Here is a 27,186-nt window from a genome sequence, read left to right on the forward strand (position 1 = left end):
TGAAAGTGGATCTAATAAATATTCATCTAATAATATCGCCCCCTTGTGGACGAGTAGTTACCAAATGTAGTTGAGAGTGACAGAAACTTGATAACGTCCTGGTTTTCAATCATGATTGTGAACCTTAAATGACGTCATAACTTTAACAAGGAAACGATTCCTGACCCTTAGACGTCATCATGGACACTTTTGTCCTTAATGACTTGAGAGGGTAGGAAATTAAACTGAACATGTTAATGCATAGTTTCTTTTAAAAAAATAGTGTAATTTAATGATCTTTCATCAAATATTCAATTAACAGACGTTAAAAAACAATAATCATAGTTTTTTTCCCCTCAAACTTCTCTATATAAAAAAGTCGTTACCTCGTCTCCATCGTCTCGTAACTCGTTTGTGTCTCTGTGTCCCTCAGACCCGGTGATGTCGTTTAAAGGACTGAGTCGAGTTCTGATCCCAGAGTTCTCTGCAGAGCAGCAGCCAGCGATGTCCTTGTCCTCCTCGTCTTCGTCCTGTTTCCTGTCTCTACCTAAAGACTGTGACCTGGACAGTGAGAGCACCGTCCTCTAAGCAGGAGACGCTGAGACGCTCTCGTCCACAAACTCCTCGCACTTTCACCTCCTCCTCTTCCTCCTCCTCCTCCTCCTCCTCCTCACTCACGCTCATCTGCAGCTACAGCTCCCCCCGGTGGCCATGACAGACGTCACCGCGCTCCTGGTAAACAGTGGCTGTTGCAGCAGAATTGACGCAGTTCATTTCTGCGATAATTCGTAAAAATAATAAACGTAGCCGTCACTCTGTTACTGATGCAGATTAAGTCGGTTAAATCTACAGGATTATTATTATTAACTAAAACTGATATTTAACAGCGTATTTGGACAAAAACAAGCAGTTTAAAAATGTAAAAACATGTTTTTTGTGAAGCTATAATTTACATTTTAAAGAGTGAACGGTTAATAAAGAAAATGATCATTAAAAAAGCAAATGTAGGTGCAGAAATAAAAATCACTTTTTATTGCTTTTTTCCCTTAAACTCAACAGTTTAAGTGATGTTAGCAGCCATTGTTTACTTAAAGGGATAGTTCTGGTTTTATTTGTTAAGAAAACAGTTTTTCACATATTCTTCTACTTAAGTCTATGAATTTTCACCTTTTATTCCAACATTTGACAGATTTTTCTGCCTAAAAACTGACATTTTTTAATCCTCTCAATCTCCTGCACTCCAAGAAAAAAAGCGATTTTAGCTCACGGGGAAACAGGAGCTGCTGGTCCACTGGTGCCTCGTGTGGTCACTTTGTGCCACTGATGTAATCCCACACTAAAGTCGTAAAATAAGATATTTGAACTTAATAAAGGAGGCAGCAGCGGAACAGCGAACGTTCACAAAGTGACAAAAACTTCACTTTCCAGCCCAAAGAAAGCTGTTAAACAATGAGATTAAGTGACATATTGTTGACTTAACACTTTCCACTTAACAAAGATTTAATTTAATTAACTCTTTGTTAAGTGGAAAGTGTTTTTCCTGTTTTCCTGCTGTTGTCAGTGAGTGAAGCTCCTTCTCGGTTCCTCTCACAACCAAAAACCCCAACTATCCCTTTAAAAAAGCAGCTCCGGACAATCGTCAGTGTGTGAGGAGTGAGGATTTCTGTAGCAATACATGGCCTCTGTCTGACAGCAGGGGGCAGTGTGGAGTGAGATTGTGTTTTTTCTTTTTCTTTTTGCCTGAGACGATGAAAACATGAGGGTGAACCGAGGTCAAAAACCAAAAGTTGTTTCCTGAAGTGTAGCTGGTGACTGCAGGTTTCCAGTCGTCCCAAACACTTCCTCGTCTCCTTCCCTCCTTCCTCGTCTCCTTCCCTCCCTCCTCGCTCTTGTATTTATTTACCAAACAAACACAAACATTCCCTTGTGGCTTCAGTCTTTAAAACGTAAACCACGCCTTACACGGGTTCCTCCTGTTGGATCAGAACCTCGGCCTTTTCTAAAACTGTATTTACTGTAAAACAAACAAAGTAAAGTCAAGTCTCCTGAGACGACAGTATTTTCACAGGAAGACTGCGTTGTTCTTTGTTTCAGGGACGCGAGGAAAGAACGAAAGTTGTGTAATTTAAAATAATGTTGATTTTGTTTTTGTTGGGAGTGAAGTCGCCGTCTGAACGCGGTCCGTCAGTATTTAGCTTCCCTTTGTTTTTGTCGGGACAGAAAAGACGAGAAGACGCTGTGAGCGAGTGAATGTAGAGAAACCAGTTTAATCCCGAACTGAAAAACACAAAAAACAGCAAACGTTTGCACTTGATCTCGGAAAAATTACAAAGTAAATTAACGCGTTATTATGCTTCTTTTCTCATGATAATCTTGGGATTACGAAACACCTCGATGGCGAGATGAATTATTTTTATTTCGTGATAACGAGGTTCTCATAATTAGATAAATTATAGAGAGTTATATCGGGACAATGAGGCTTGTTTTGTCGGGATTATGAAGTAAATAAAAGTGTCATGATGTCATCATGAGAGAATAAGCGTTCTCCTGCCAAGTTAATGTGAAATCTTGAGATTACGAAACTCGCTTTCCTGTGACCACAAGATTAATTGTGCGTTATTTCGCGATAACGAGGCTCGTTCTGTTGTGGTGACAGAATAACGGTGTGTTCTCTTGTGATAACGAGGCTCGTTTTCGCATCATAACGTCATAAATGAATGCGATATCTCGGGTTTAGCCGGTTATTACAAAATAACGAAGCTTGTTTTTTCACAACATAAATTATTGCGTTGTCTCGGAATAATGTTGCTTGATTTCTCACGATAGCGACAAATGATCGCATTTTCTCACGATAACCATAAATGAATGCGATATCTCGGGATTAGACTTGCTTTCTCATGAGTACGGGATAAATTAATGGGTTATCGCGAGATACCGACGCTTGTTTCCTGATTACGACATAAATTATCGCATTATCTCGGGACAAAAACTCACAATGACATTATTGCGATATCTCGGGATTAGACTTGCTTTCTCATGATTAAGACAAAAATTGCGCTCGTTTCTTATCACGACATAAATGATTGCGTTATTTGGGGACAGAAGGGCTGGTGCAGGCCAGCGAGTGGTTTCTTTCTTTCTTTCTTCTTATTTTTCCCGTCTTTCTCACTGAGCTGAGAGCACACGCTGTGACGCTGTGACTCTCAGCAGTGACGTGGAGTTTGACCGTTTGTGTTTTTTGATGTAACAGAGTTACGTCGCGGTATCAGTGGAGAGAGTCTGAGCTGCAAAACATGAGGAAGTCGCATTAAAGCGTTAAAATCCGCTTGCTGCCTTAATCAGAAGAGTTTTTGCATCTCCAGAAAACAAAAACAAAGAAATGCCATTAAACTATAAAAAAATGAAGATGCTGCGTCGTTTTAAAGCTTTTTTTTTCTTTTCTGTCTGATCAGCTTCAATGTTGGAATAAAGAAACACTATGTAATATGAAAAGCTTGGTTATTTCCCTCTTTTCCAAAGAAAATAAAGTATATGAAGAAACTATTTAACATCTGCTCGTGGTTTTTATGTTTTTGTGACGTTAAAAAAACCTTCTCACTCACTTATTTAATCTCTCACGCAGACGGATGTACCTGGTTACTGAATCACCACCAGGGGGCGAAAACGTGCCTCTACTTCTCACTTGTTTGATATCATCGTTGAACATTTTCCTGTGGAGGTAACGGTGTTATCACAAGATAACAAAGCTCATTTTCTCACGATAACAACACAAGTTAAATAAAGCGTCATCTCAGGATTACAAAGCTACGAACACATCAATGAATTCATCACCGGGACAAACCAAACTCTGTTTTTCCTGTGATGATGAGATTAATTCAAAGAATGAACAATCAATGGCTTATCACGAGATAAGGCCAATGTTTCCACTTTCTTTCCATAACAAGAATAAATGCATAACTGCGAGATAACGAGGCTGATTTAATCACGACAACGACATGAATAATATCACATAATAACGGGACCCGTTTTCTCGTGAGAACATTTGCGGGAGAAAATTAGCCGGTGATTATGAGATTATTGAAGAAAATTTTTGGAGAGAAACAGTGAAAGAGTTGACAAAATAAAAAATAAATACAATTTCTATGATCTATCAAAGAAGAAGACGTAGAACCAATGAAGCACAATTTAACGTATTGTACCTTTACTGGTTGTAAATGTATTACAAGCCAATAACCAGAGGTTGAATCACTCGTAAGGATAAAATAAAATGATCAAATTTTCCCAATGTTTTCTTCATTTGAAGAAAAAATGTGTACAATTTGTTTTAAATGTGTAATTTTCACACACACGTCAAAATAACATTCATATATTGATTTAAACAGAACCCGGAGGATTGGACTCATGTTAACAATTGTTAACACTATTATTGGATATTTTTGGATGAATCTGTCAATAATATAATAGCAAAAACAATAGTTGTGTCTTTTCATAAAATCAGCTGATATTTGTTCTGTTTTTTCAACAAAAAAAAGTCGATAACCTTTGACTTTCAAGCATGAGATTTTTATAGATCAAAAACAAAATATTGTGAACCAAACATGAAGAGAAAACATAAAAAAACAAAACAATAACAGTTATAAAAATGAACCGATCGGACGAAACGACGAGTGGATTATCTAAATAAATCGATCAATAAAAATATCCAGGGTTTGAATGCTACCAGCTGCACATCGTAACACAACGAACTGCACCAACATGCAACTGATCGTGACGACAACACACGGTCACTACACTCATTAGCAGCCATGATCGCATTCTCACGAGATCGCAATCGCCTCGTCGGCTAAAGCGGACAGAAATCGTAACTTTCCGATGGAAATGGAAATAAAAGGCGGACTTTTGGGAATGAGGACGATGAATGAGCAGTGCATAGCAAAAATACAGGAGGTTCATCGACATAAACACCACACGGCTACAGGTACACTGTACCGTAGATCACCATGACGACCACAGAAGCAGGAAGTAATCATGTACACTAGTGGTTTCCTTGTTTCTCTCCCTCCCTCCCCTCAGTCGTTTAAAGATCTGATGTGTTTAAAAATAATCACTTTAAAACCAAAAATGTGTTGTTTTTGTTGACTTTTAAATGTTATTCAAGCCTTGACAAACGGGCCATTCAGACGGCCATTTTGTTTGCATGTTCTTCTTTGCTAACAAAGAAGAACGACAACATATTTTGTGGTCTGTGAAGGCCACCGTAGTTCCCCCTCTGTTGCTTTGCCATCTGCACTTTAACCACTAGATGTCACTAATTCTTACACACCGGACCTTTAACCTACGCAGGAAAGCTGAGTCGTCGTGTCTCCGTCACTAAAGCGGCCTCTCGTCTTTCTGGACTGACTATTCAATTAAAAAAGTGCTGACTCATGGTTCGAGCCACACAAAGTTCATGAGCCAAATATGAGTCAGCAAAAGTGTTTCCTCTACAAAACAAATCAAATAAATGAGGGGATTGAGTGGATTTATCTGGATCTGATTCAGTTAAAACAGTCAGATTATAATCTGAGTACTCCAGTGTGTGTGTGTGTGTGAGAGATTGGAAGTTTTTCAGATCAGAAACGGCTACAGATTTGACTTTTTATAAAATCATTTAAAAACCTCATTGTGTTGAAAAGTCCAAACACTTAGTGAATATGTTATATTAAATTCATAAATAAAATATTTGTTTATTACTATTTAAATTGAGTTTTGGTTCCTTTCTTGAGCAGTCAAGAATTTTTTTTAAACTTTTTTTTTAAGGTTTAAGTGAAGTGATGTTTTTTGTATTTTGACGTGTTTGCGTTGCGTGACTGACGTGAATCTGTAAAATCAGATTTTTGGGTTTTGAATTTTGTATTTATTTAAACTCAATTAAAGTACATAGTACAACTTAAATATTTTAATTTATCCAATTCATTTTATTTGAAAAGTATGTTGTGATTTGGTGCAATATTTTAAAACCTTTTATTTTTTTAAATAAATGAAAACTTTTATATTCTGATCAATTTTTAAATTTTATATAATTTTTTTTTAACAATTTACAACTTTGCTTCCACAGAAAATGGTCGACTGATGCTCACTGCAAAAACTTTTAACTGTTTTCTGCTGCACTTTTATCATCAGACGGATTCAAATCTGATTGGGATTATTTGACGTCAACATTTGCCGTATCTATGTTGTTTTAAATGTTTGTTTCTTCTGTAGTTTTATTGATTATATTTCGATTCCATCAAAACAAAGCTCTGAAGTGAACTGAGCTAGCGAGAAATAATGTGACTTTAACTCATTATATGACGAGGGAAACATTTTCAATTTAGCAAAAATTTGATGGAAAGAAGCAAAAAGTTTGTTGTAAAAACTCAAAACGACTAATTGTATAAACTAAATCCTGCTGTACATGTGGCAGTGAATGCGTCGCTGTACCAACTTTTATCAGTCGTCGTGTGAACTACAGTCTCCGTCTAAAATCTACGCTTCTTTTTTATTTTTTTACAGTTTTCAAATATGACGTGATAGAAAATATAAACTTTGTCGTAGAATAAACGTGTGTGTCTATATCGCGGCTAGTTTTACTTTACATGGACGCAGCTTTACGATGAGACATGTACATGTGTTTATAGAGTTTTACAGTGCGTATTAAAAATAGACGGGGAGTGATGACGTTTGTGTTTGTTTCTGAAACCTGAATGTTCCTGCTCTCACCAGCACCTGCAGTAACAGCACTGCTCCACACGGGGGACACTCGCTCACTCGCTCCGATTTATCGACAGATAACACTGAATTGTTCAGTTTGCTATAGATGACGCGGTCGCTCTGAGACCCTGTGTGTGTGTGTGTGTGTGTGTGTGTGTGTGTGTGTGTGTGTGGTCTTGGCACTTTGGTTGCAGAGTGAAAATGGATCCGAGCGTCCGTCCGTCCATCTGTCCCCTCTCTCTCTCCTTCTCTCCGTCTCGCTCTGGTCAGGTTTTGGCCCGGCGTCCTTTCCGTCTTCACCAGGCCAGAGGAGAAGACAGTCTGGGGCTTCTGGGGCTTCTGGGGTTTTCTGGAGTCTGGGTCTCAGTGAGAGCTCTCTGCCAAACACACACACACACACCACACTCTTGTGTGATTTACACAGCACTTACTGCATGTTAACCACATTATTTTTAGATTCGGAGCTCACACTCACTCAGTCACACTCACTCACTCACTGCATCGTCGGGTCCCCAGACAGCATAATAATAATGACATTGTCGCTCAGCGAGGTTTGAAACCCTGCAGGCACCTGCGCTGCTCAGGACTTATTTAGATATTGAGGCAGGAACTCACCTGGAACTTGGATATGAACTCTGCAAAGATGCCAAAGAAGGTCTCCGTGCTGATGGACTTGCCGTCCTCGCCGAAGTAGGAGGCCACCTTGGAGAACTCCTCCATGGCTTGGTTCTGCATAGACTCCAGGGACTGGACGGCAGGGTGGCTGTTCTCCAGGAAACTCTGTGTCATACAGACATGCTCGTCTTTTAAAGTATTTTACACACATATTTCAGGGTGTTTCAGTCTGTGATGTCCTAACAGCTGCCTCGTGTGGTCAGTTTGTGTCACTGAAGTAAATCTGATCAAATGAGTGATGTGAACACTGAAGTTAGAAAATAAGACATTTAAACTTGCTAATGGAGGCAGCAGTGGATCAACGACTCCTGTGTGCTGTGATGTAAAATGGCTGATTTTCTCTGTGGGGTTTGGTGTGGGAGGATGAACGGGCGACAAAATGACACAAACTTCCCCTTTTTTGATGCTACCTCATTAAAAACACGTTAGAAACACTCAAATATCCTTTAAGGTGTCCTGTAGGATCATTGAAAACAAATTATAGTAACAGTTGCAGGTTTCAGTGTGAATAAAACAAGATTTAACATGTTTTTGATGAGATGGAGCCTTCATGTTGAGACAAATTAGCAGTTTTTCCCTAAATTATACAAATTTAAAGTACAAACATGAGATTTATATACATTTTCACATTGAACTGGTTGAAAAAAAAGTTGTTGACGTACGCTCATGACAGAAGCGAAGTGGTCCTCAGACGTGGGTGTGATCTTCAGACAGGCCGTCCTGATGTCCTGGATGGTGGTGTGAAGGTCGCCCAGCTCTGCTGTGATGGCTCTCTGGTTCACTGGAGCAATCACAAGGACAAACGTGCCGTGTTGTTACACTACACAATATAATATAATATAATATAATATAATATAATATAATATAACATAATATAATATGCAAACCATCATCCTGTAAGAGTGAGTCCTTTATTAGGATGGAACTGCTCTTCACTTTAAGGAGCTGCTGTAAACGCGGTCGTACCTTTGGCCGCCAGAGGAACTGTGGTGAGGTCTCTGGAAAAGTTGAGCAGCTCGGGGAAGTGTTGGCACAGAGACTTGGCCAGAATGTGGAGGAAGGTGGATTTTCCGTCAACGGTTTTGGTCGTGCTGAGCTGCGAGAGGAGACGGGAGAGAGGGAGACCAATTAGAGACTCTGAGGGAGATAATTCAAGTGTTTGTTTTTTTTAAATCAGATAATGACATCAACAAATGGAAAAATTACATTTTAGATACTCACCTAATAACATCTACACTTTTACATCAAGAAACAGCAGTGTAAACAAAACAGCTCACTCTCCTGCACCAAACTCCACTGAGAGAATCAGCGTTTTTAGCTCATAGGGACACAGGAGCTGCTGGTCCACTGCTGCCCCGTGTGGTCAGTTTGTGTCACTGAGGTGGAGTGGATCAACGACTCCTGCCAGCTGTGATGTAAAATGACTGATTTTCTCTATGGACTTTGGTGTCGCAGAGAGAAACTTCAGTTTCCTGTCAGTGACTTTCTACATTTCCCAGACTGCTTGTCTGTATTGGAGTTTATTTTCAACACACATTTGCCTTCTCATAGTTAGATTACAGTTCACTAGTAGTTATCACGCTGTAAAATCATTGATTTTCTCTATGGGCTTTAGTGTGGAGAAGAAAGAAGGTTTTAAAAACGTCAGTTTCCTGATGGAAAAGGCTGTTTAACAGTGATGTAATGTAATGTTTAACAGTGATGTAATGTAATGTTTAACAGTGATGTAATGTAATGTTTAACAGTGATGTAATGTTTAACGGTGAGACTTAAGCAGGTGCAGGTATACTGTTATTTATTAGGTGAGACTTGTTTTCCAGGAAATGGCGGCGCTGTCCAGGAAGTCAGTTTTGATAATAAGGAAATATCTCAAAATTGAACAATCCCTTTAAGAGCAACATTAGAAACACACACACACACACACACACACACAGAGAGAGAGTGCGTTTAAAGCTGTACCTCAGTGAGGAAGTTGATCTTAAAACTGGTGGTTCTGTTGCTCTTTGGCTGCCCGTTGTTCAGGTAATTCCCCATGGCGAGAACAAACTGTGGGAAATCACAAAACCACTCGCTCTTCAACTATAGATTGACTGAGTCGACTGACTGTTGCTCGTGTTGTGAGGTTGTTTACCTCCAGGATTTTGGCCAGTTTCTTGCTGCTCCTCAGCTCCACTGAAGCCTTGTAGATGTAGTCGTACGCCACCTTCATCTCCTCCGTCCTCTCCTGCAGCGTGGTCTTGAAGTGGAGGCTCCGCAGACGCGTCTTATACTCGGGCACCACCAGCATCTGAGACACACGTCTTTTCTCTTTAACCCGCGTCACTCTTCTACTGCACATTTAAAACTCTGGCTCGTTTTCTTTGGTACCTGGAAAATGAACTGGTCGGGCTCGCTGAGTTTGGCCGGGTCCTGCTCAAACTGCTCGTACTGTTTGACCTCGTCGTCGTCGGGCGCGTAGAGCAGCAGCTGCTTGATGTGGGCCGGCTCCAGCCGGTTAGTGGTCATGTTCATCAACACCTGACGCAGCTCGTCGGGGGAGAGCTTCAGATGAGCGATGAGGATGGCTGCAGAGAGGAGGGAGGAGGAGGAGGAGGAGGAGGAGGAGGAGGAGGAGGAGGAGGAGGAGGAGGACACAACAAACAACATTTATCCTTTATTTAAAAGCCAGGAAAGGTCCCATACAAGATCTCTTCTTCCAGGGAGTTTTCAAACAACAACAACAACAACAACGTGTTTCTTTAATGAAACTTTCCGTAAAACACGTTTGAAGGTGTTTAAAGAAGTCAGTGTCAGTGAAATGATGTTTTGCAGCTCATTTCCATGTCCACGGTTCACAGAAAAGGACACAATTTTATGGCATATTTTCATTAAAAAAACATTATCCGGATAATCACGTAAGAAGAAAGTCATTAGTATTTTACACAAGTGATGTGAAAATGCTGCTTCACGCTGCTTAGTTTGTACAATGAAGCGATGAAGAAAAAAAAGGTAAACAGGAAGTAAAGCTACGACAAAAGTGACGCAGCATGTTGCTTACTGCACTTCAAAATAAGAGCACCTGCAGTTCCATGTTTTCAAATGAATGTCAAATTAAACTTCTTTCACATTTTTAACAGTTTTAAAGCAGCCACCTTAAATCATATTATTTAATTATGTTAAACTTAACTTAAGATATTTTGAGTTTTTTAATTAGAGTTTTATGAAAAGCTGCGTGTTCTTGTTTTTGTTGCCTCTGTGGGACGTTTTCTGGCATAAACACTGACCTTGTCAGGACCAGTACTCCTCATGGAGACCAAAACCTGGTCCTAATGAGGTAGAACTTCATTTTTTGAGGAACGTGTGTGTGTGTGTGAGTGACTCACATGCGTTGTAGGCCTTCTTATGAGACAGAATCTCCACCACGTCTTTCTTTTTAAAGCTCTCAGGAAGGAAAGTTGGCTCTGGAGGAGAAACTGATCATTTTAACAACAGTGTAAGGATTTGTTCTCCTGGCACCAGGGGTCTCACACACACACACACACACACACAGACAGACACACACACACACACACACACACAGACACACACACAGTGTGATGGAATCATAATAACACAGCTCTGTCAAATCGCTCCTTGAAGGATCTCTTTAATAAACACAGGTTTGGTGTGGTTTTTCCTCTGACAGAGCTGCGTCATTATTATTGTTTGAGGAGAAGATGAAGATGATGAAGAGGAAGAAGAGGAAGAGGAGGGGTTCGGATGGTTATGGTGCCTTATGGAGATTTTATATGACGAGCAGGTGAATGGAGCAGCTCCAAAAGCAGGTTATGGACAACATCATCATCATCATCATGACTGTGAAGGTACAAACAAAAACACACACACACACGTGAGCAGATGAAGACGTTGGCTCTGTTTACACCAAGCACTTCAGTCCAGCAATGATTAATCAATTAATCACTTAAATCTATTCCTATATTAAGTTGTCTGATTTTTCAGCTTCTTAAATGTGAATATTTTTTTTGCTCCATGTAACAAAAAAAATCATTAAAACTGAATATTTTTGATTTGTGGACAAGCGAAAACATCATATTGAGGTTTGGGAACTTCGGAAAAAGAAAAAAACAAATGATTTTTAAACAATTATACACTTACAAGCATACGTATGGGCAGCATATGACATTTCTGCCAATAAATCTGACTAAATGTGACACACTGGACCTTTAAATACACCGTTCACTGTGACAGAGAGAGGATTCAAGGCTGTATAAGTTTCTTTTTTAATGAAAATCGTCCGTGTGGAGGAGCTAAATGAACCAGTATTCACAGTATTACATTGGCACTGCATGGTGGAAATACACTTCTACTCTAAACTACACGTCTGATTATTCACATAATTGAAAATGATGAATTCATGGTCACAAATACAGACGTGACACAGTGATACTGAAGATGGTGAATGTGGAACACAAGGTGAACAACTTACTGGATCGGCGCTGGGTCCCAAAGTGCAGATCCAGGTCCAGATACTTCACCATGTCAGTGAGCTTGTCATAGTCCGAGTCCTCGCCGAGCTAAATTTAGAGGACAAGGACACAGTGAGGAAGTCTCCTAAGACACAGTCAAGGTTGTGTAGCCCTGGAAGACGATCTAGTCTGTCTGAAAACTGTTTTTAGACACAGACAACAGACTTTCAGATGTGAGGATGAACCACATAAATCTCAGTTTCCAGTAAGAAAGTATTCAGGGTTCTCACACATTGGTTGACACCAAATTTCCTCAAATTCATATTTGTTCATATTGAATATTTGAATCATCTAAACCTGCATGAGAAGCTAGTGCAAGTAATGTAGGGTTGACAGCGCGTTGAGCTTTGAGGAAACTCTTAAATGTCATCACTTCTGCAAACCAGGGTTCCCAAATGGACACGATTTTCTCCTGTACTTGTTTTCATGTGTACGGCCCCATAATTTAATGTGGAGCAGATGAGATGAGAGCCAGAATGAACAGTAAGCTCCAAAAACAAGTCTGTTCCTTTGATGCTACCGTGACTCATCAGAGACACAATGAGAGTAGCTCATCAGTAGATGAGATGAACGTGGGAGGAGTGAGATAACTCGCAGCCTAAGTGGGAAGATTCACATGTCGGGTTTGTTGTTTACTGTATTTAAAATGCTTCACTTTACAAACGAGAGCGATTAAAGAAACACGTAAAACTACACCTTTATTACGAGTAAAGTGCTCATCACTCACCTGACCCCAGATGGTTCCCTCTGAGTTCTCCACCTGCTCCCAGCGCAGTCTCTTCACGCTCATGTGGTTGGTGTCTGAGGCGTGGTGGCCTGGTTTGGGCAGTGGCGGTGCGTCGCAGGGAGGGGGCAGCGGTGGAGGAGGAGGTGGTCCAGCCTTGGAGAAAAGGAAAAAAATGTTCATAAGTCCTTTTTTTAAAGATTTGTGTGTAAGAATCAGTGAGAATTAGTGACCCCTGATGGTGGATTTGCAAAGTCCAACAAGACAAAGGTCCTTTCTTTCCCTCTCGGGGAACTACGGTGGCCTTTCCTTACCAAAAAGGATGTAAACAGTTAATGCGTTTTGCATATCTTTAGTCAGACTAACACGATAGTTTAGTGTTTAGTCAGACTAACACGATAGTTTAGTGTTTAGTCAGACTAATGCGATAGTTTAGGTTTAGTCAGACTAACACGATAGTTTAGTGTTTAGTCAGACTAACACGATAGTTTAGTGTTTAGTCAGACTAATGCGATAGTTTAGGTTTAGTCAGACTAACGTGATAGTTTAGTGTTTAGTCAGACTAACACGATAGTTTAGTGTTTAGTCAGACTAACACGATAGTTTAGTGTTTAGTCAGACTAACACGATAGTTTAGTGTTTAGTCAGACTAATGCGATAGTTTAGGTTTAGTCAGACTAACGTGATAGTTTAGTGTTTAGTCAGACTAACACGATAGTTTAGTGTTTAGTCAGAATAACACGATAGTTTAGTGTTTAGTCAGACTAACACAATAGTTTAGTGTTTAGTCAGACTAACACGATAGTTTAGGTTTAGTCAGACTAACGTGATAGTTTAGTGTTTAGTCAGACTAACACGATAGTTTAGTGTTTAGTCAGAATAACACGATAGTTTAGTGTTTAGTCAGACTTACACGATAGTTTAGTGTTTAGTCAGACTAACGATAGTTTTAAAGTGATTATTAACTGATACTACATACTTAGTGGCAGTATATTAAATTTCTGCTCGTAATTGTTACACACAAGACCTTTAGGCCAGTAAAACCGCTCCCTTCTACACAAATGTTTTCACTTATTTGAGTTATTTCGTTCCAACTGTGCTGTCTGAATCATTTCCAAACCACATGCTGGAGCCTCAGTGGTTGCCATGCAAACATGACTTCTTTATATATTCAGCTGCAGCAGAAAAGAAAAAAAGGTTGCATCCAATTAATCTTAACCCAACAACAACTGTTTACATAAACACAAAAAAACTACTGCTTGTTTTAAATTCACAGTCCTGTTGTGGCAGAAAAGAAAGACGACATGTTTTTTCTGGAGACAGTGGGAACACTGAGCATACGCTGCCAAAAGATGCAGCTCCTTTTCCCTGTTCTGACAAGGCTTTTTTCTTTTTCAGTGACAGCAACTGTGTAATTTAAGAAGAAACAAGTAACACGTCTTACTCCAGCCTGCACACAAAGTGCCAATTCCTTGCTTTTCCCCCCTCTCTACACTTCTGTTGCTAGGTGTTCTCTGCAGTGCCACTGCTGCACTGCACCATCCTTTTAATAAACACAGACTTTAAGAGTCTCCAGTGGCAGACGGAGACACTGAGGTGCTTCAACTTTAACACAACAACCAGGACAAAATCTATTTCAGTGTTCAAAATCCCACTTAAAAACTGAAGTATTATCAGTATTCTTGAATGTCTCACATGACTGGAATATGGTTATATAAGGATATAGCTTTATAAAGTTAAATTTAATTTAATCTAGCTGTTCCCAGACTGAGGGGGTGGGTCTGTCTGCACAGGGTAATGAGATAAAATTGGAAGGTCATGGGATGTTTAAATATGTAAGAAAGAAGAAAATCAAAATCCTGACTTTGGATTTGTATCTAATCTTTACAGTTTTGTGAAAAATTATTTTTTAAATGGTAAGAAACAGAGACACAAACGCTCATCCTGACAGATAAATTGAGGATAAAATCAGAGGAAAAACCAGATTTTTGTCACTTAACAAAAGGCTCACCTAATAAAATCTACACCAGTTTAAGTCTTTGACATGTTAAAGAATGTATTTGCCACTTTATTTTGCCGTTTACTGACTGAAAAGTGGAGTGTGTGCTACTCATTCTTCTGCACCAAAGATCAGTGATTTGTCATCACAGCACACACAATTTGTGTTGTTCGATTGTGTCATTTCGTGGCGTTGGTGTTTGAAATCATTTGTCTGGATTTAGCAAGGTTCTCACTCATTTTTCCAGTTAAAAAAATATATGTATTTCCTTATAATTTGACTGTAAATCTATAAATCTGCAATTTATTTCAGATTAAAAAAAAGAAAAATTCATGCATTATTCATTGTAATGTAATATTGTTGCTGTGTTACCTGCTGCGACTGGAGCTCCTTTCGTGCGGTCTCATAGGTCTTCTTGTGGCTGGGGAGGGTGGAGTGCGTGGCCGGAGGCTTGGAGAGCTTTGTCGCGCCTTGGCTCGCGCACTGGGTGGCGGCGCCGTCGTCCTGGAGAGACGGCGGCAGCGGGCCCTGGTAGCTGTGCTGGTGGTGGAGCTGGTGGTGCCTCTGCAGGACGAGCTGACTCGGCCTGATCGGCTGAGGCGAAGGCTGGGGCGAGGACGACGTCTGGCACAGAGGCTGAGGCTGGCTGAGCTGCCGCGGCAGGAAGCAGGGGCGGGACGGCTGCGATGTGCGTAGCGTGGAGGAGGTCAGAGGGGTGTGGCCGTGCTTCAGGTGGGAGGTCTGGAAGCGCTGGTGAGTCTTCTCCAACTCCTCCCTGGAGGGGAGAACTTTGTGTCGAGGAGAGCGGCTGGAGAGGAGCGTCCTCGGAGGAGGTGGCGGCGGGGGGATGATGGGGTGGTGCGGATGGAACGGCATGCGACTGCGCGGGATGTGCTCGGGGGAGAAGCGGACAGGCGGGAGAGGGTCGGTGAACTGGACGGGAGGCGGTATGAGGGACTGGAAGGGCGGCGGAGGCGGAGGGCTCTGGTCCGGAGGAGGTGGGATGGGTTCGGACTCAGAGGAGTAGGAGGGAGAGGAGGCTTCGTCGCTGCTGCTGTGATCGTCGCTGCTGCCACTGCTGAGGTGACGAGGCATGAAGCCCAGGTCCTGCTCCTCCTGGAAACTCATCTGTGAGGAGCACGGGCACAACGTAAACACACACACACACACACACACACACACACACCTTTAAAATAAAACTTAACCACAGCAGCACACCTTAACTTTATGTTTCTGACTTTATAATTAATAAAAGTTTACTTTTTTAAGTAGAGTTGGACCAGTTAAAGAGTCCGTCTGATTTAATGGCCACATTGTTTGGATTAGATTAAATTAGGTGACACTTTATTGATTCCAAAACAGGGATATTCACTTGTTACCGCAGCAAAATTGTTAAAGGTCAACAAGTAGCAAGAGTAGGGTAAGCACTTATGAAGAAAAATGGATAAAATGGACAATATTTAAGACACACACATACACATATATGTATATACACACATACATACACCTGTGTATAAAAGGGAAAACTTTCAATAAAAACAAAAAAAAGGACAAAATGGAAATAGAATAAACAAAATACTAAAAATAAGATAAAACCAAGAATATAAAGTATTATATATCAGAAGATATATATACACAATTGACTGTATAAACATAAACTGTGGAAAGAGGCATAAAAATGTAGGATTATTGCACGTTATATAATTACAGTGTTTTGACAATGTTGATGTTTTTAGTGCAAAACATTAGTATTTATTTGTGTAAAATTGATAAGACTGATAAATGTTGCCACTAAATCACTAAAAATGTATTATTTTATCATCAAAGTTTAGTGTTTGATCACCCTGTGCATGTTTTTTTAAATTTAAAATACACAAAATATAGATTTGTGTGACAGACCATTCAATAAATGTTTTTTTAACATTTGTCATTTTTAACTGTTATTTTATCACATCAAAAGGCTCTGGTTATCTGGTGTTGACCATTTATTTCACTCAGTTTAATTTAATGTCTCATTATTGAATCCTTATTTAACTACAAGTTAAGACGAAGCAGAAACATCCTCCACTTTTTAACTTTGAGATGAAAACAAGCAAACGAACCCTAAAAGTAAGTAAAAAAAGATATACACTATATACACAATTGTAAATGCTATATAAATGCTTAAATCTTTTTTTATTATTATAATAATTCATTATTTATTATTCTTATCTTATGGGACAGAAAACGTATGAGCAACAGAAAAGAATAAAATAAAGCTGCTCTCCAAGTTTAAAACATGCACTTAATCTGCGTCACTTAACTTGAAAGCTTCTTCCTTAACGTCAGAACCTTATCATAACCTTATATAATTATAAGACTCTACTGTATAAAACATCATGGTTTTTACTTACAGACACACCTCCTCTTCTGTAACCATGACAACCACCTTGATATATCTGTTCATGTGACACAAGTGGTCATTGTAGCGTACATTAGAGTGAGGGAGAGGCTCCAATGTAAACATGCAATTATGCACCACAACGACTGCACTTTACTGCACTTACACGTGCACTTACTTCACACTTTCATATTTTCATGTCACGAATGTAACTGTGAGCATAATTATCATCAACAAACAAGACCATTATATAAGACTACAGCTGAGTCTGAGACTCAATGTTTCACTGCTTTTCATCAACAAAACATGTACGTTTCTTTGTATAATCTGATTATATGTTATAAAAAAAGCCAGAAACAGTTTTAATGTCATGAGATAAAGTCTGCAAAAATGTACTCGACCTTAAATGTTTACAGTAATTCTGCGACAGCCTCACATTACACTTAAATATCACTATTTCACTTCAAATTGAATTAGCATCCATGCTAATTACGTTTTTACCCATGATGCCTTACGTAAATTGCGCGCAATGTCTGGTTGTGACCCGATTCATACAAGAAATCCAATTTGTCCTTTACTTGTGCGAAGTGAGGTCAATTCCAGTCAAAACAAGCCAGTTCCTTTTAACAACCTTCCAATTAACAGAACAACTTTTTCAACATCGTGTGGACCAAACAAGGACTTGACTAACCGAGAAAATGATCCACAAATTGATCGCAGCTATAAACTGTACGTTACATTACTGTTTCGTACGAGTGAAACAAATAAAAACACTTAAAAAATACTTGAATATAAAGACAAAGCCTGTAAAAAAAAAAAAATAATAATAATAATAATAATTTGGCTGATGACGTGGTTGCCTGGCAACCCGTCTCCCCCTCACCTCCTCATAGTCATTCTCCCCGTGTACGAAGTGGTCCATGGACGTGACGTGGTGGCCGAGCTGCTCGCTCAGAGCGTCCAGGAACTTGTCGGTGTCGCGGCTGCGCGGCGGACGCGAGAACGTGAACAGCTTCTTGCGCCGCGTCAGCGTGTTGGGGTTGCTGTCCTGTGGCAGCGGTGAGGCGGGGGGCGGGCTCTCCAGGCTCACGTACGGGTTGGAGTCCACGCTGCTCTGGTGGTGGATCTCGTAGACGGGCGTGGGCAGCGGCTCCTTCCACGACAGAGACAGACCAGATTTACGGTTACCTGCACACACACACACGGGGAAAATCAGAGACGTCACCTTTGCTGAGAAATTTATAAATAATCTGTGACATTTTACAGCCATGTTGTCACCGTGGTGATGATTTCTTCTGAGAGGGAAACCATGGCAACAGGTAGGTGAGCTGGAGGCTTACTGTACAGTACTGTATATACACGTAAAGACTGTGGGATTTGAATGAGTTCTGCTTTCATTCAAATATCTGTGGTTCTGCTGCCATGTTTATGTCAACACTCATCCAAAATACTTACATTTGTCACTTTCACTTTAATTTCAGCGTTTTTAATGGAAATTTAATGATATGAATGTACAGAACATGACATGAACACGGCATCAGTCATGAACTGAACTGATGTCAATTTCTAAGGAGCCACAACAGGGACAAAAGGGTTCATTATTAAATTAAAGAAATTTGACTGAATTTGAATGAATTTAAAGTACATTTTCAATTAAATTCTGGAATTATTTTAAACAAATAATTATTCATTTAAATTTTTCAACTATTGGATGTGTGAGATCTAGTTTTTTCAGATGCAGAGTTTGTTTTAAATTTGTTTCAAATCATATTTTTCACTTTTCATTTTTTTTCATGTTAGTTTTTATTTTTTCCACCTTGCGATATTTTTTTCAATTTTTTTTCAAGATTTGATCTTGCAGATTTTTTGCTGAAAATGTTTTAATATAATATATATTATGTAAGAATGATATGTTTAGTTTGTTTCATGTTCAGATCTTTAAAAAACAATTGGGATTAAAAACATTTTGGATTTAAAAAAAAAATTTGAACTGTGATTAAAAAAATTGGGATAAAAAAAACCTTTATTTCATATAGTACTTTTATTTTAACCTTAGAAATAAAATTTTTTTTCCCACTTTCACATCTTTTCCCCAACTTCAGATAATTTTCAACGAAAATGAATAATTTACTTTGGGAGGAATTCCAGAATTTAATCAAAATTATTAACATTTTCTTTGAACACACTATTAAGGCTGCAGCAATTAATCAATTGTTAATCAATTACTAAATAAATGACCAACTTTTGTCATAATTAATCGGTTTGAGTGCTTTCAGTTTTTTAAATGTGAATATTTTCAGTTTCCTCAGCTTCATATAACTAGGAAATCAATCAAATCAACACTGATCAACATTTTCTGACATTTTCTGGAGAAAACAACAAATCCATTATGCAAGAAAATAGATCTTTTATGAACATAAGGGTTAGTTGCAGCTCTTTGACAAGATGTGAACCTTTGGAGTTTCAAGTCACTTTTTCTTAAATAATGAACAAATACAGTTGGTCCTGACTTGGCTCCGTACCAACTACCCTGGACCTTTGATGGCACATGGTCAGCATTCACAGCATGCATGTGCAAGGGTGTGTGTGTGTGTGAGTGTGTGTCAGCCCTAGAGTACCTGTGAGAGGTGGGAGAGTGAGAGGGGAGAGAGAGCGGCCGTAGGCCTCAGTCTGTCCCGGCCTCTCGGCCTCAGCAGAGGAGCCTCCCTGCAGCGGAGACACACTCTTCCCTGCGTACACGTTCTCCAGCTCCGTGTACACACCTGTCATCTATGAATGGGAGGCATTGAGCCGCTGGTTAGCACAGAGAAGTCGCTGCACAACATTTGCTTTGAAGGTCTGCTGCTGCTGCTGCTGCTGCTGCTTCTTAGAAACAGGTTTTTTGAAAACTATATATTTAAAGTAATACAAATTACAAGCCTGAAATCCAATTTAAAAATCACACATTACAGTAAAGTGGAGCAGACCTGCAAATGTGAAATGTTTATGAGAAGCCATTTTAGAATTTAATAGCCAGTCTGGACATTTATGACGGATATTCTTCATTCATTTATTGGTTTCAAAATTAAAATTTCTTCAGATATCAACAAGGGCCACATGTGATAATTTTTTTCTCAGAATTCTGGCCTTTTCCCCCACTCTCTTCCATAAATTCACATCACTTTTTAAATTCCTTACATTTTTGGGATAAAAAAACTGTGATTAAAAAAATTGGATTAAAAATTTTTGATTCCATTTTTTGGGATAAAAAAAATTAGGATTTAAAAAAAAAAAAAAAAAAAAAGATTCAGATAAAAAAAGGATTTAAAATTTGGGGTAAAAAACTTTGCATTGAGATTAAAAAAACCTGGGATACAAAAACTTCAGATTAAAAAAAAACTTCTACACAACTCAGCCTCTGGAGAATGTCATTGTGGATACATGAAACATTCATTTTGACCAGAAACAACTGAATTAGAGATATCAGTAACAAACATCCAGCTATTAAATAATAGAACAGCAGAGGAAACAGCAGAGGAAACAGCTGTCACACAGAGCAGCTGTTGAGCTGCGGTTGTACCTACATGACTGAGGTCAGGGGACTCGGGGAAGGAGGTTCCGTCTCCTGACTGCCTCTCCTCCGGGCTCCCGGATTCATCGACATGAATTCCTAAAGCACAGTAAAGCATGAATGAAGAGTGAACTGATCTCCCATTGTCCGTTCATCCGTTCATCTCCAGACAAGAGAGAGTGAGAGGATGAAGATGCAGAGCAGAGAGAGCGCAGAGAAGCAGGAAGCAGAAGCTCCTGGAGCAGGAGTTACTTAGCGATGGTGATGGAAAACCGGTGAATCCCTGAGTCAAGTACCTGACGTCTGGAATTTGGAATATTTGGTGACAGAGCAGCTGAGATATGGAGCTTTTTCATCATGTTTTTTTTATTATTCCCTGTGTAAGGGGAAAAGACACTTTCCCTGTGGAGTTGGCGTACCCATTCCCAGGTGAGTCCCGATGATGCAGTCGTCCGAGCTTCTCTCTCGGGTGATTCCACGGTACGACGTTCCCGTCACGCGCACCGAGCTGCTCCGCCGGTGGTGCTCGGGGCCGTCGGGCTCCAACACGGCTGCGAAACGTACAAAAACACACGCACTCAGTCATTATTTTGGCCAAATGTTTAAGAATGAATGACATCTGAACTGAAAAAAGTGATGCTATTGTGACGCATACGACCAAAAGTCTGCTTTTTAACAGTCATGGTCACACAACTTATTTTCTTCACTTATTTAAAAAGCTAAATATTCATTTAACCATTTGTAACAAAAGAAATAAAGTCCCTATTTTAAGCATTTCATCCAAATGTCGTGTTTCTCGACAACACTACATTAAAATGATTTGAAACTTTCTGCCTCTAAAAACCTCCTAAACGTCACACACTGGACCTCTAAAATGACCCACACACGCACACGTGTGATAATCTCATGACGTGGTCGTGTCTCACCGCTGCTTTTGAAACCCAGGAAGCGCGACAGCTTGCTCTGGCAGCGCTCCTGCTCGTCGTAGGTGAGCAGCTGGTAAATAAACTGCCAGATCAGCTGTTTGGCCGGAGTGTCCAACACTGGGAACACGTCCACGATCAGTGTGTCCACATTCCTGCAAAACAAACGAAACCCCGTAATCTTAATACAACACGGTCCTCTGTGTAATCTGGCAGATTACAGAGCACGTTTTGCTTGAATTTCACATAAAAACAGTGGGTTGAAAAACAGCTTGTATTGAGGCCTCAGGCTGTTGATGGAAAATAGATTTAAATGGTCTTTTATAATCTTGCTGCTTCACGCCTGCATGTGCTGCAGAGGTAGTAATTCACCATTCGTCTCTTCATCCTCGAGGAAATATGATCACAGCCAACAACAGGGAGAGATTATACATTTCCTGCTGAGGTGAGCGCATCTGTTTCCTCTCCTGCTCATTATCCATCATTTGTTTGCTCCGTACTCTGGATTATTAAGAACATCCTTATCAGCCTGACGTACTGAATATGATTTAAAAACTAAAAACACGGTTTCCCAGGCAACAGCTCATTTTATTTCTGAATGTGATATCTCTGGTTTATAGAGTCACGGATAGTTTAAGAGAAAAAACTGAATTTAAAGCTGCAGAGCGTAACTTTGATTTAATGTTGTTGTGAAGGTTATTATCGTCCTTTTGTTTGGTCTTTATGTGACTGAGGGAGCGTTTGTGTATATACAGCGGCAGCACAGGGGCGGGCGGGGACAGGAAGTGTTTATCCTGTCGAACTGTTGAGCGATGGAAGTAACTTTGTGTTTTCAGTTAAACTCCAACCTCATTTGTCATTATTTGAAAATGGTTTGAATGTAACAGAGAGTTGTATTTGTTTAAATGTTGATAACTTTCTGGAATGGTTAAACACACACATCGAGCAGCCCTGCACTTCCTACTGACCGGTGCTGGAAGAAAGTCTCCAGAGATTTGCAGACAGTGTATCTCTCCTGGATGGTCAGCAGGTGCTCCAGCTGCTGGCTGAAGGTTCGCCCGTGGACTTTGATGCTCGGCGGGAGAATCTCAGCGACCCACTGCAAAGAGCTGAGGGCTGGAGACCTGTGAAATATTCAAAAATCATGTGTTTACGCTCCAAACTTGGTTGTTGGTGCTCGCGCTCCTAAATCGTCCGTTTACGCTCCAAAAACGGTCATTTGCGCTCCAAAATCATGTGTTTACTCTCCAAACTTGGTTATTGCTGCTCCTGTTCCTAAATTGTTTGTTTACGCTCCGAAAACGGCCGCTTGCGCTCCAAAATCATGTGTTTACAGTCCAAAATCATGTGTTTACGCTCCGAAATCATGTGTTTACACTCCAAAATCATGTGTTTACACTCCAAAATCATGTGTTTACACTCCTAAATCATGTGTTTACGCTCCAAAATCATGTGTTTATGCTCCAAAATCATGTGTTTACACTCCAAAATCATGTGTTTACACTCCAAAATCATGTGTTTATGCTCCAAAATCATGTGTTTACACTCCAAAATCATGTGCTTACGCTACAAAATTGTACATTCACACTCCAAACTTGCTTGTTAGCACGTTCTTTGAAATTCCAATCATTGCAAACAGAAAGTTCAAAGCGTTTTTTGATAATATTGACAGAAATCTAATTCCATACACAGAAGGATTTTACGAGTGTAAAAACATCAGAAGCGTCAGGTGTGTTCTTCTCACCTGGAGCGCGGCAGTGTGGCGGGTTGAAGGCTCGGAGACTCTTCGGCGTCGGTCTGGTCTGAGGAGAAATCTAACGGACCCTCCTCCACCACCAGAGTGGGCATCGCGCCGCTGCCCTGCAGCATGGACACCACCTTCTCATGGGAACAGTTTCTACAGAGAGGAAAACAAATAAAACATCACTGCAACCCCTTCAAATAAACATCCATCTATTGTAATTAGGGTTTTTGGCAACAGAAAAATATTAATATTTATGTTTTAGGACAAAAAAAACTGTAAATGTATCTTATAACTGACAAGACTACGTTTATATTAGAGCTCTAATCCTCCTTCGAGCTCTTATTTTCCGACTGCCAGAGCTGGGAAACACGATATACGTTACGTCCTCCCACGCCAAGCTTTGTCACAGCCCCCGTACTTTGACAACGTGAAATATTGAGCGTTATATAATCTTTTCACTTCCAATCATGTAAAGATAAAGTTGCACACAAGTCGAAGCCATAACCCCGCGCTGTATCCAGTCAATAAACAACTAAACTCGTCTCACTTGTACAACAAGATAAAGGCTGAGCCGAGTCGAGAATAAATATTCATAAGCTCTCAGATAAATATTGCAAACATCTCATTTGTGCACGTTTTATTAGACGCTGTAAACCACATGCTCACTTTGTAAACAATACACGGAGAAGAACTCCCACATGATTCTCTCTCTCTCTGTGGTTCACAGCCTGCTGTTGTTTTCTAAATCACCTCCTACTTAGTGCAGCACTGTGCTATTATCAGGGAGAGAGCAGCAAAATTATACAGCGCCAATCAAAATCCCTACATCAGGCAACCATGGGAACAGCTCTGCTGGTCCTGTTCTTACACATGGCTATCAAGGTGGCAGAGTGATTCATGCTGTTTGTGCAACACAACGCTGGACTTTCCCACGGCTGATTCTCCGATAAACTGGTCGCTCTCGCTGAGTTTGTGTTTGATGCACTCGTACGACGACACGTTCTCAGATTCAGGTTCAGGAAGTCCTAACATTCAGATCACCTACATTCATTAACTATAATTGATTAATAATCGATCAATCATTGCAGCCCTAGTACAGAAGAGGTGATTGGATATTCAGTATTGGTCAAATATTGGATTTGGACAAAATTAAAACCGAAAAATGATGCATAAAAGCCTAAAGTTGACGTTGAAGTCATTTTCTTGAGTCATAAACTTTAAGACTTTGACTTAAGTAATGTTATAAAAAAAGTGACTACAACAGCAACTCCATTGGTTGCAAAAAGAAGCCCAGTTTTAATCCCGTTGACTGAATACAAACCTCATGTCCAGTCCATTGAGGAAGAGAATCCGGTCTCCGGGTTTGAGTCCACACTCCTCAGCAGGACTGTCTGGAAAATCAAAGATTTGACAAAAATGGGATCATGGCACAAACATCAACTGAACAATACAGAGGCTGAGATGTCTGTCTGTCTGTCTGTCTGTCTGTCTGTCCCAGTGGACAAAAATCTCATTACGTAAGGAAACAGAGCTGTCAAAACAATCTTGCGGTGGCTGCACTGTACCCATCCACCATATTCTCCTCCTCCTCATCGGTCAACTCACTCACTCACAGTGACATGTCTGTCTGTCTGTCTGTCTGTCTGTCTGCCGTGTTCAGATCACGATGAGAGACAAACGTGCAAATCTAATCCACCCCCACCATCTCCATACCAACCTCCATAAGGCCCCACTGAGTCAGTGCACTGCAGCACATGATGGTGGGGGACGATGGTGGTGGTGTTGGTGGTGGTGGGCGGGAGCAGTGCCGTCATCATCAAACACAAACACACACACACACACACACACACACACACACACACACACAAACACACACATCCCTCTTCACTGAGAAGCAAAAAATCCCTCAACAGCAACTTCACAGCTGCCTCTTTTTATTCCACAAAGCAAAATCAGTTCATTCAATAACAATTCTACTGCTGGATATTTGGAGAAAAAAAATAAAATAAAAAGGTCATTATGAAATAATCCAGATCTATGGAGAGGCAATAATCCTGAAGCTTTATAAAGTAATGGAAATATAAGGCTGTTAAAATGAGAACTCACATTTGCTGATCTGAGGGAGACGATAAATACGACTTTGATACATTGAGCAGATTTCCTGTCTTTGTGCTGACACAGCTCTGACCATGAAGCTTCAAATGTATCATATACTACAGATTATTCTGTAGATTAGGGTTTAAAACTCCAGTTTATTTGCATAATTGATGACTCTACAGACGATTTTCTTGATTCACCAATTGGTTGTTTGGACCAGAAAATGTCAGAAAATCCAAACCTTGAAATGATGATGATGTTGTTTGAAAATGTCTCGTTTTGTTCACAAACCACAATAATGCAGTTTTAATAACTGCTTTGTTCTATGAAGCAGATAAAATGGAACAAACTCCTCCTCCAGTTTTATCGCAATCAACTTCAAATTTGGTCAGATGACACTGGACAAGGTGAGAATGTAACGTTATGAAAAGCTTCGCTCAATGTCACACGGCTTTGGCGCTAGTGGGCTAACAACGCCAAGGACTCGCCAAACACATGAAACTGTGATATCTGACGTGCGTAATAAGGAGCGAGGACACGTTCAGCTCTGCTTACATCATTGTCTTAAAAAAACAGGAAAATATGTGACCTAACATCGACTCCAGACTGGAATCAGCCTGGAATCAGCCTGGAATCAGCCTGGAATCAGCCTGGAAGCGCGGCCTTGACTGTCGTGTGTCAGCGTCACAGCACAGTCTGTTCTCAAGCTTTTTTTCCCTTTCAACGTGTTAACAACGGTGAGTCAGACGCACTTCCTGCTGCACTCAGAGTCTCACACACACACACACACACACACACCTCCTGATCACCTTTGACCTCCAAGCAGCTGGCAACACAACAGATTCACCCACTTAGAATGGGTGAGTCTGTTGTTGCCTCCCTCCCTCCCTCCCTCACAGAACCACCACACAGTGAGGAGGCGTCGACCAGGACTGTTCAGATTATTATTATTATTATTATTATTCCATGGTTTGAGGTGGTTAACGTGGATAAAAACTCTGGAAACTTGGCACGGAGGTCAGGTGTGGTGAAAATGCGATATTGGCTTTACCCATAAGGTAAAACGTGGATGGACCAAGCCAAACCTAAGTTGCACCGAATTTCACAAAACTTGGTGGGAACTTGTTAGAGCTCAAGACGAACAAAAATGTCCATTGGGACCACGGCCTCAACTCAACGGGAAGTCGGACATTTTGAATTTGGCGCCCATCTTTGGCGATTTGCACGCACTCGCCTGAGCACGTTGATTGTACCGACATAAAAATGCATACAAAACAATTTTTCTTCTCATTCTTAACATAACCTTTGTCTTCTAACTTTAACTCACAATGCTGAACATGAAACATGAGTTTTGATTGGATTTATCAAATCAGCTCATCAAATCATATCAACTTTTTATTTGCTTTACTTCATATATTACGTATATTAAAAGGCTCTAAAATTATACTATGATTGTAGATTAGCTAAAAAAAATTCCCGGACTTTTACCCCCAAAGATTTTTACCTAAAATTCCAGACTTTTCAAGACTTTAAGCAGCTTGTTATTCTTCTTCTTGTTATTATAATAATAATAATAGTAATAATGAGCAGTCAGTACCTGAGATGACAGAGTCGATGCAGACGGGAGCGTGACCTCGCAGCGTGAAGCCAAAGCTCTTTTTCCCTCTGTAAACTCGAACAATCCTGAGGAAGAGGAGAGGAAACCGTCACAGCAGAGTTATAGTCTGGAATAGAAAAGTATTTCTTACATGAACTTGTCAGCGGATACACAATGTTGTTCTGCACAAGGAGTCTGCCAATATTTATAATATAATATAATAATAAATAGAAAGTTAAAGAAAACTTTATTAATTGATCCATCTCTAGGCATCGCTTTTG

The 27,186-nt window shown here is 40.1% G+C and overlaps 2 protein-coding genes across 17 annotated transcripts in view; one reads left to right on the forward strand and one right to left on the reverse strand.

The window, feature by feature from the left end:
- Positions 1-3,522, forward strand: part of arhgap17a (Rho GTPase activating protein 17a) — a 37,644-nt gene extending 34,122 nt beyond the window's left edge. For 4 of the 6 annotated variants that reach the window (XM_058621060.1, XM_058621062.1, XM_058621066.1 and 1 more), the window contains one exon: positions 413-3,522. In XM_058621060.1, coding sequence (XP_058477043.1) covers positions 413-567 — 155 coding nt within the window. In that variant the 3' untranslated portion in view covers positions 568-3,522. The remainder of the gene's footprint in view (positions 1-412) is intronic. The other 2 variants (XM_058621063.1, XM_058621065.1) reach the window with 1 other exon arrangement.
- Positions 3,523-4,520: 998 nt separating this feature from the next.
- grid2ipb (glutamate receptor, ionotropic, delta 2 (Grid2) interacting protein, b) overlaps positions 4,521-27,186 on the reverse strand; it is a 44,128-nt gene continuing 21,462 nt past the window's right edge. For 4 of the 11 annotated variants that reach the window (XM_058621053.1, XM_058621052.1, XM_058621048.1 and 1 more), the window contains 21 exons: positions 26,906-26,991; positions 24,533-24,602; positions 23,212-23,364; positions 22,436-22,591; positions 21,471-21,622; positions 20,964-21,095; positions 20,558-20,643; positions 19,613-19,763; positions 17,878-18,182; positions 17,008-17,052; positions 14,987-15,742; positions 12,619-12,771; positions 11,852-11,939; positions 10,749-10,838; positions 9,754-9,950; positions 9,518-9,673; positions 9,346-9,432; positions 8,353-8,482; positions 8,049-8,167; positions 7,327-7,491; positions 4,521-7,088 (listed from right to left, as the gene is read on the reverse strand). In XM_058621053.1, coding sequence (XP_058477036.1) covers positions 7,008-7,088; positions 7,327-7,491; positions 8,049-8,167; positions 8,353-8,482; positions 9,346-9,432; positions 9,518-9,673; positions 9,754-9,950; positions 10,749-10,838; positions 11,852-11,939; positions 12,619-12,771; positions 14,987-15,742; positions 17,008-17,052; positions 17,878-18,182; positions 19,613-19,763; positions 20,558-20,643; positions 20,964-21,095; positions 21,471-21,622; positions 22,436-22,591; positions 23,212-23,364; positions 24,533-24,602; positions 26,906-26,991 — 3,358 coding nt within the window. In that variant the 3' untranslated portion in view covers positions 4,521-7,007. The remainder of the gene's footprint in view (positions 7,089-7,326; positions 7,492-8,048; positions 8,168-8,352; positions 8,483-9,345; positions 9,433-9,517; positions 9,674-9,753; positions 9,951-10,748; positions 10,839-11,851; positions 11,940-12,618; positions 12,772-14,986; positions 15,743-17,007; positions 17,053-17,877; positions 18,183-19,612; positions 19,764-20,557; positions 20,644-20,963; positions 21,096-21,470; positions 21,623-22,435; positions 22,592-23,211; positions 23,365-24,532; positions 24,603-26,905; positions 26,992-27,186) is intronic. The other 7 variants (XM_058621058.1, XM_058621059.1, XM_058621057.1 and 4 more) reach the window with 4 other exon arrangements.

The sequence above is a fragment of the Solea solea genome, chromosome 21, assembly GCF_958295425.1.
Source record: "Solea solea chromosome 21, fSolSol10.1, whole genome shotgun sequence".
NCBI lineage: Eukaryota > Metazoa > Chordata > Actinopteri > Pleuronectiformes > Soleidae > Solea > Solea solea.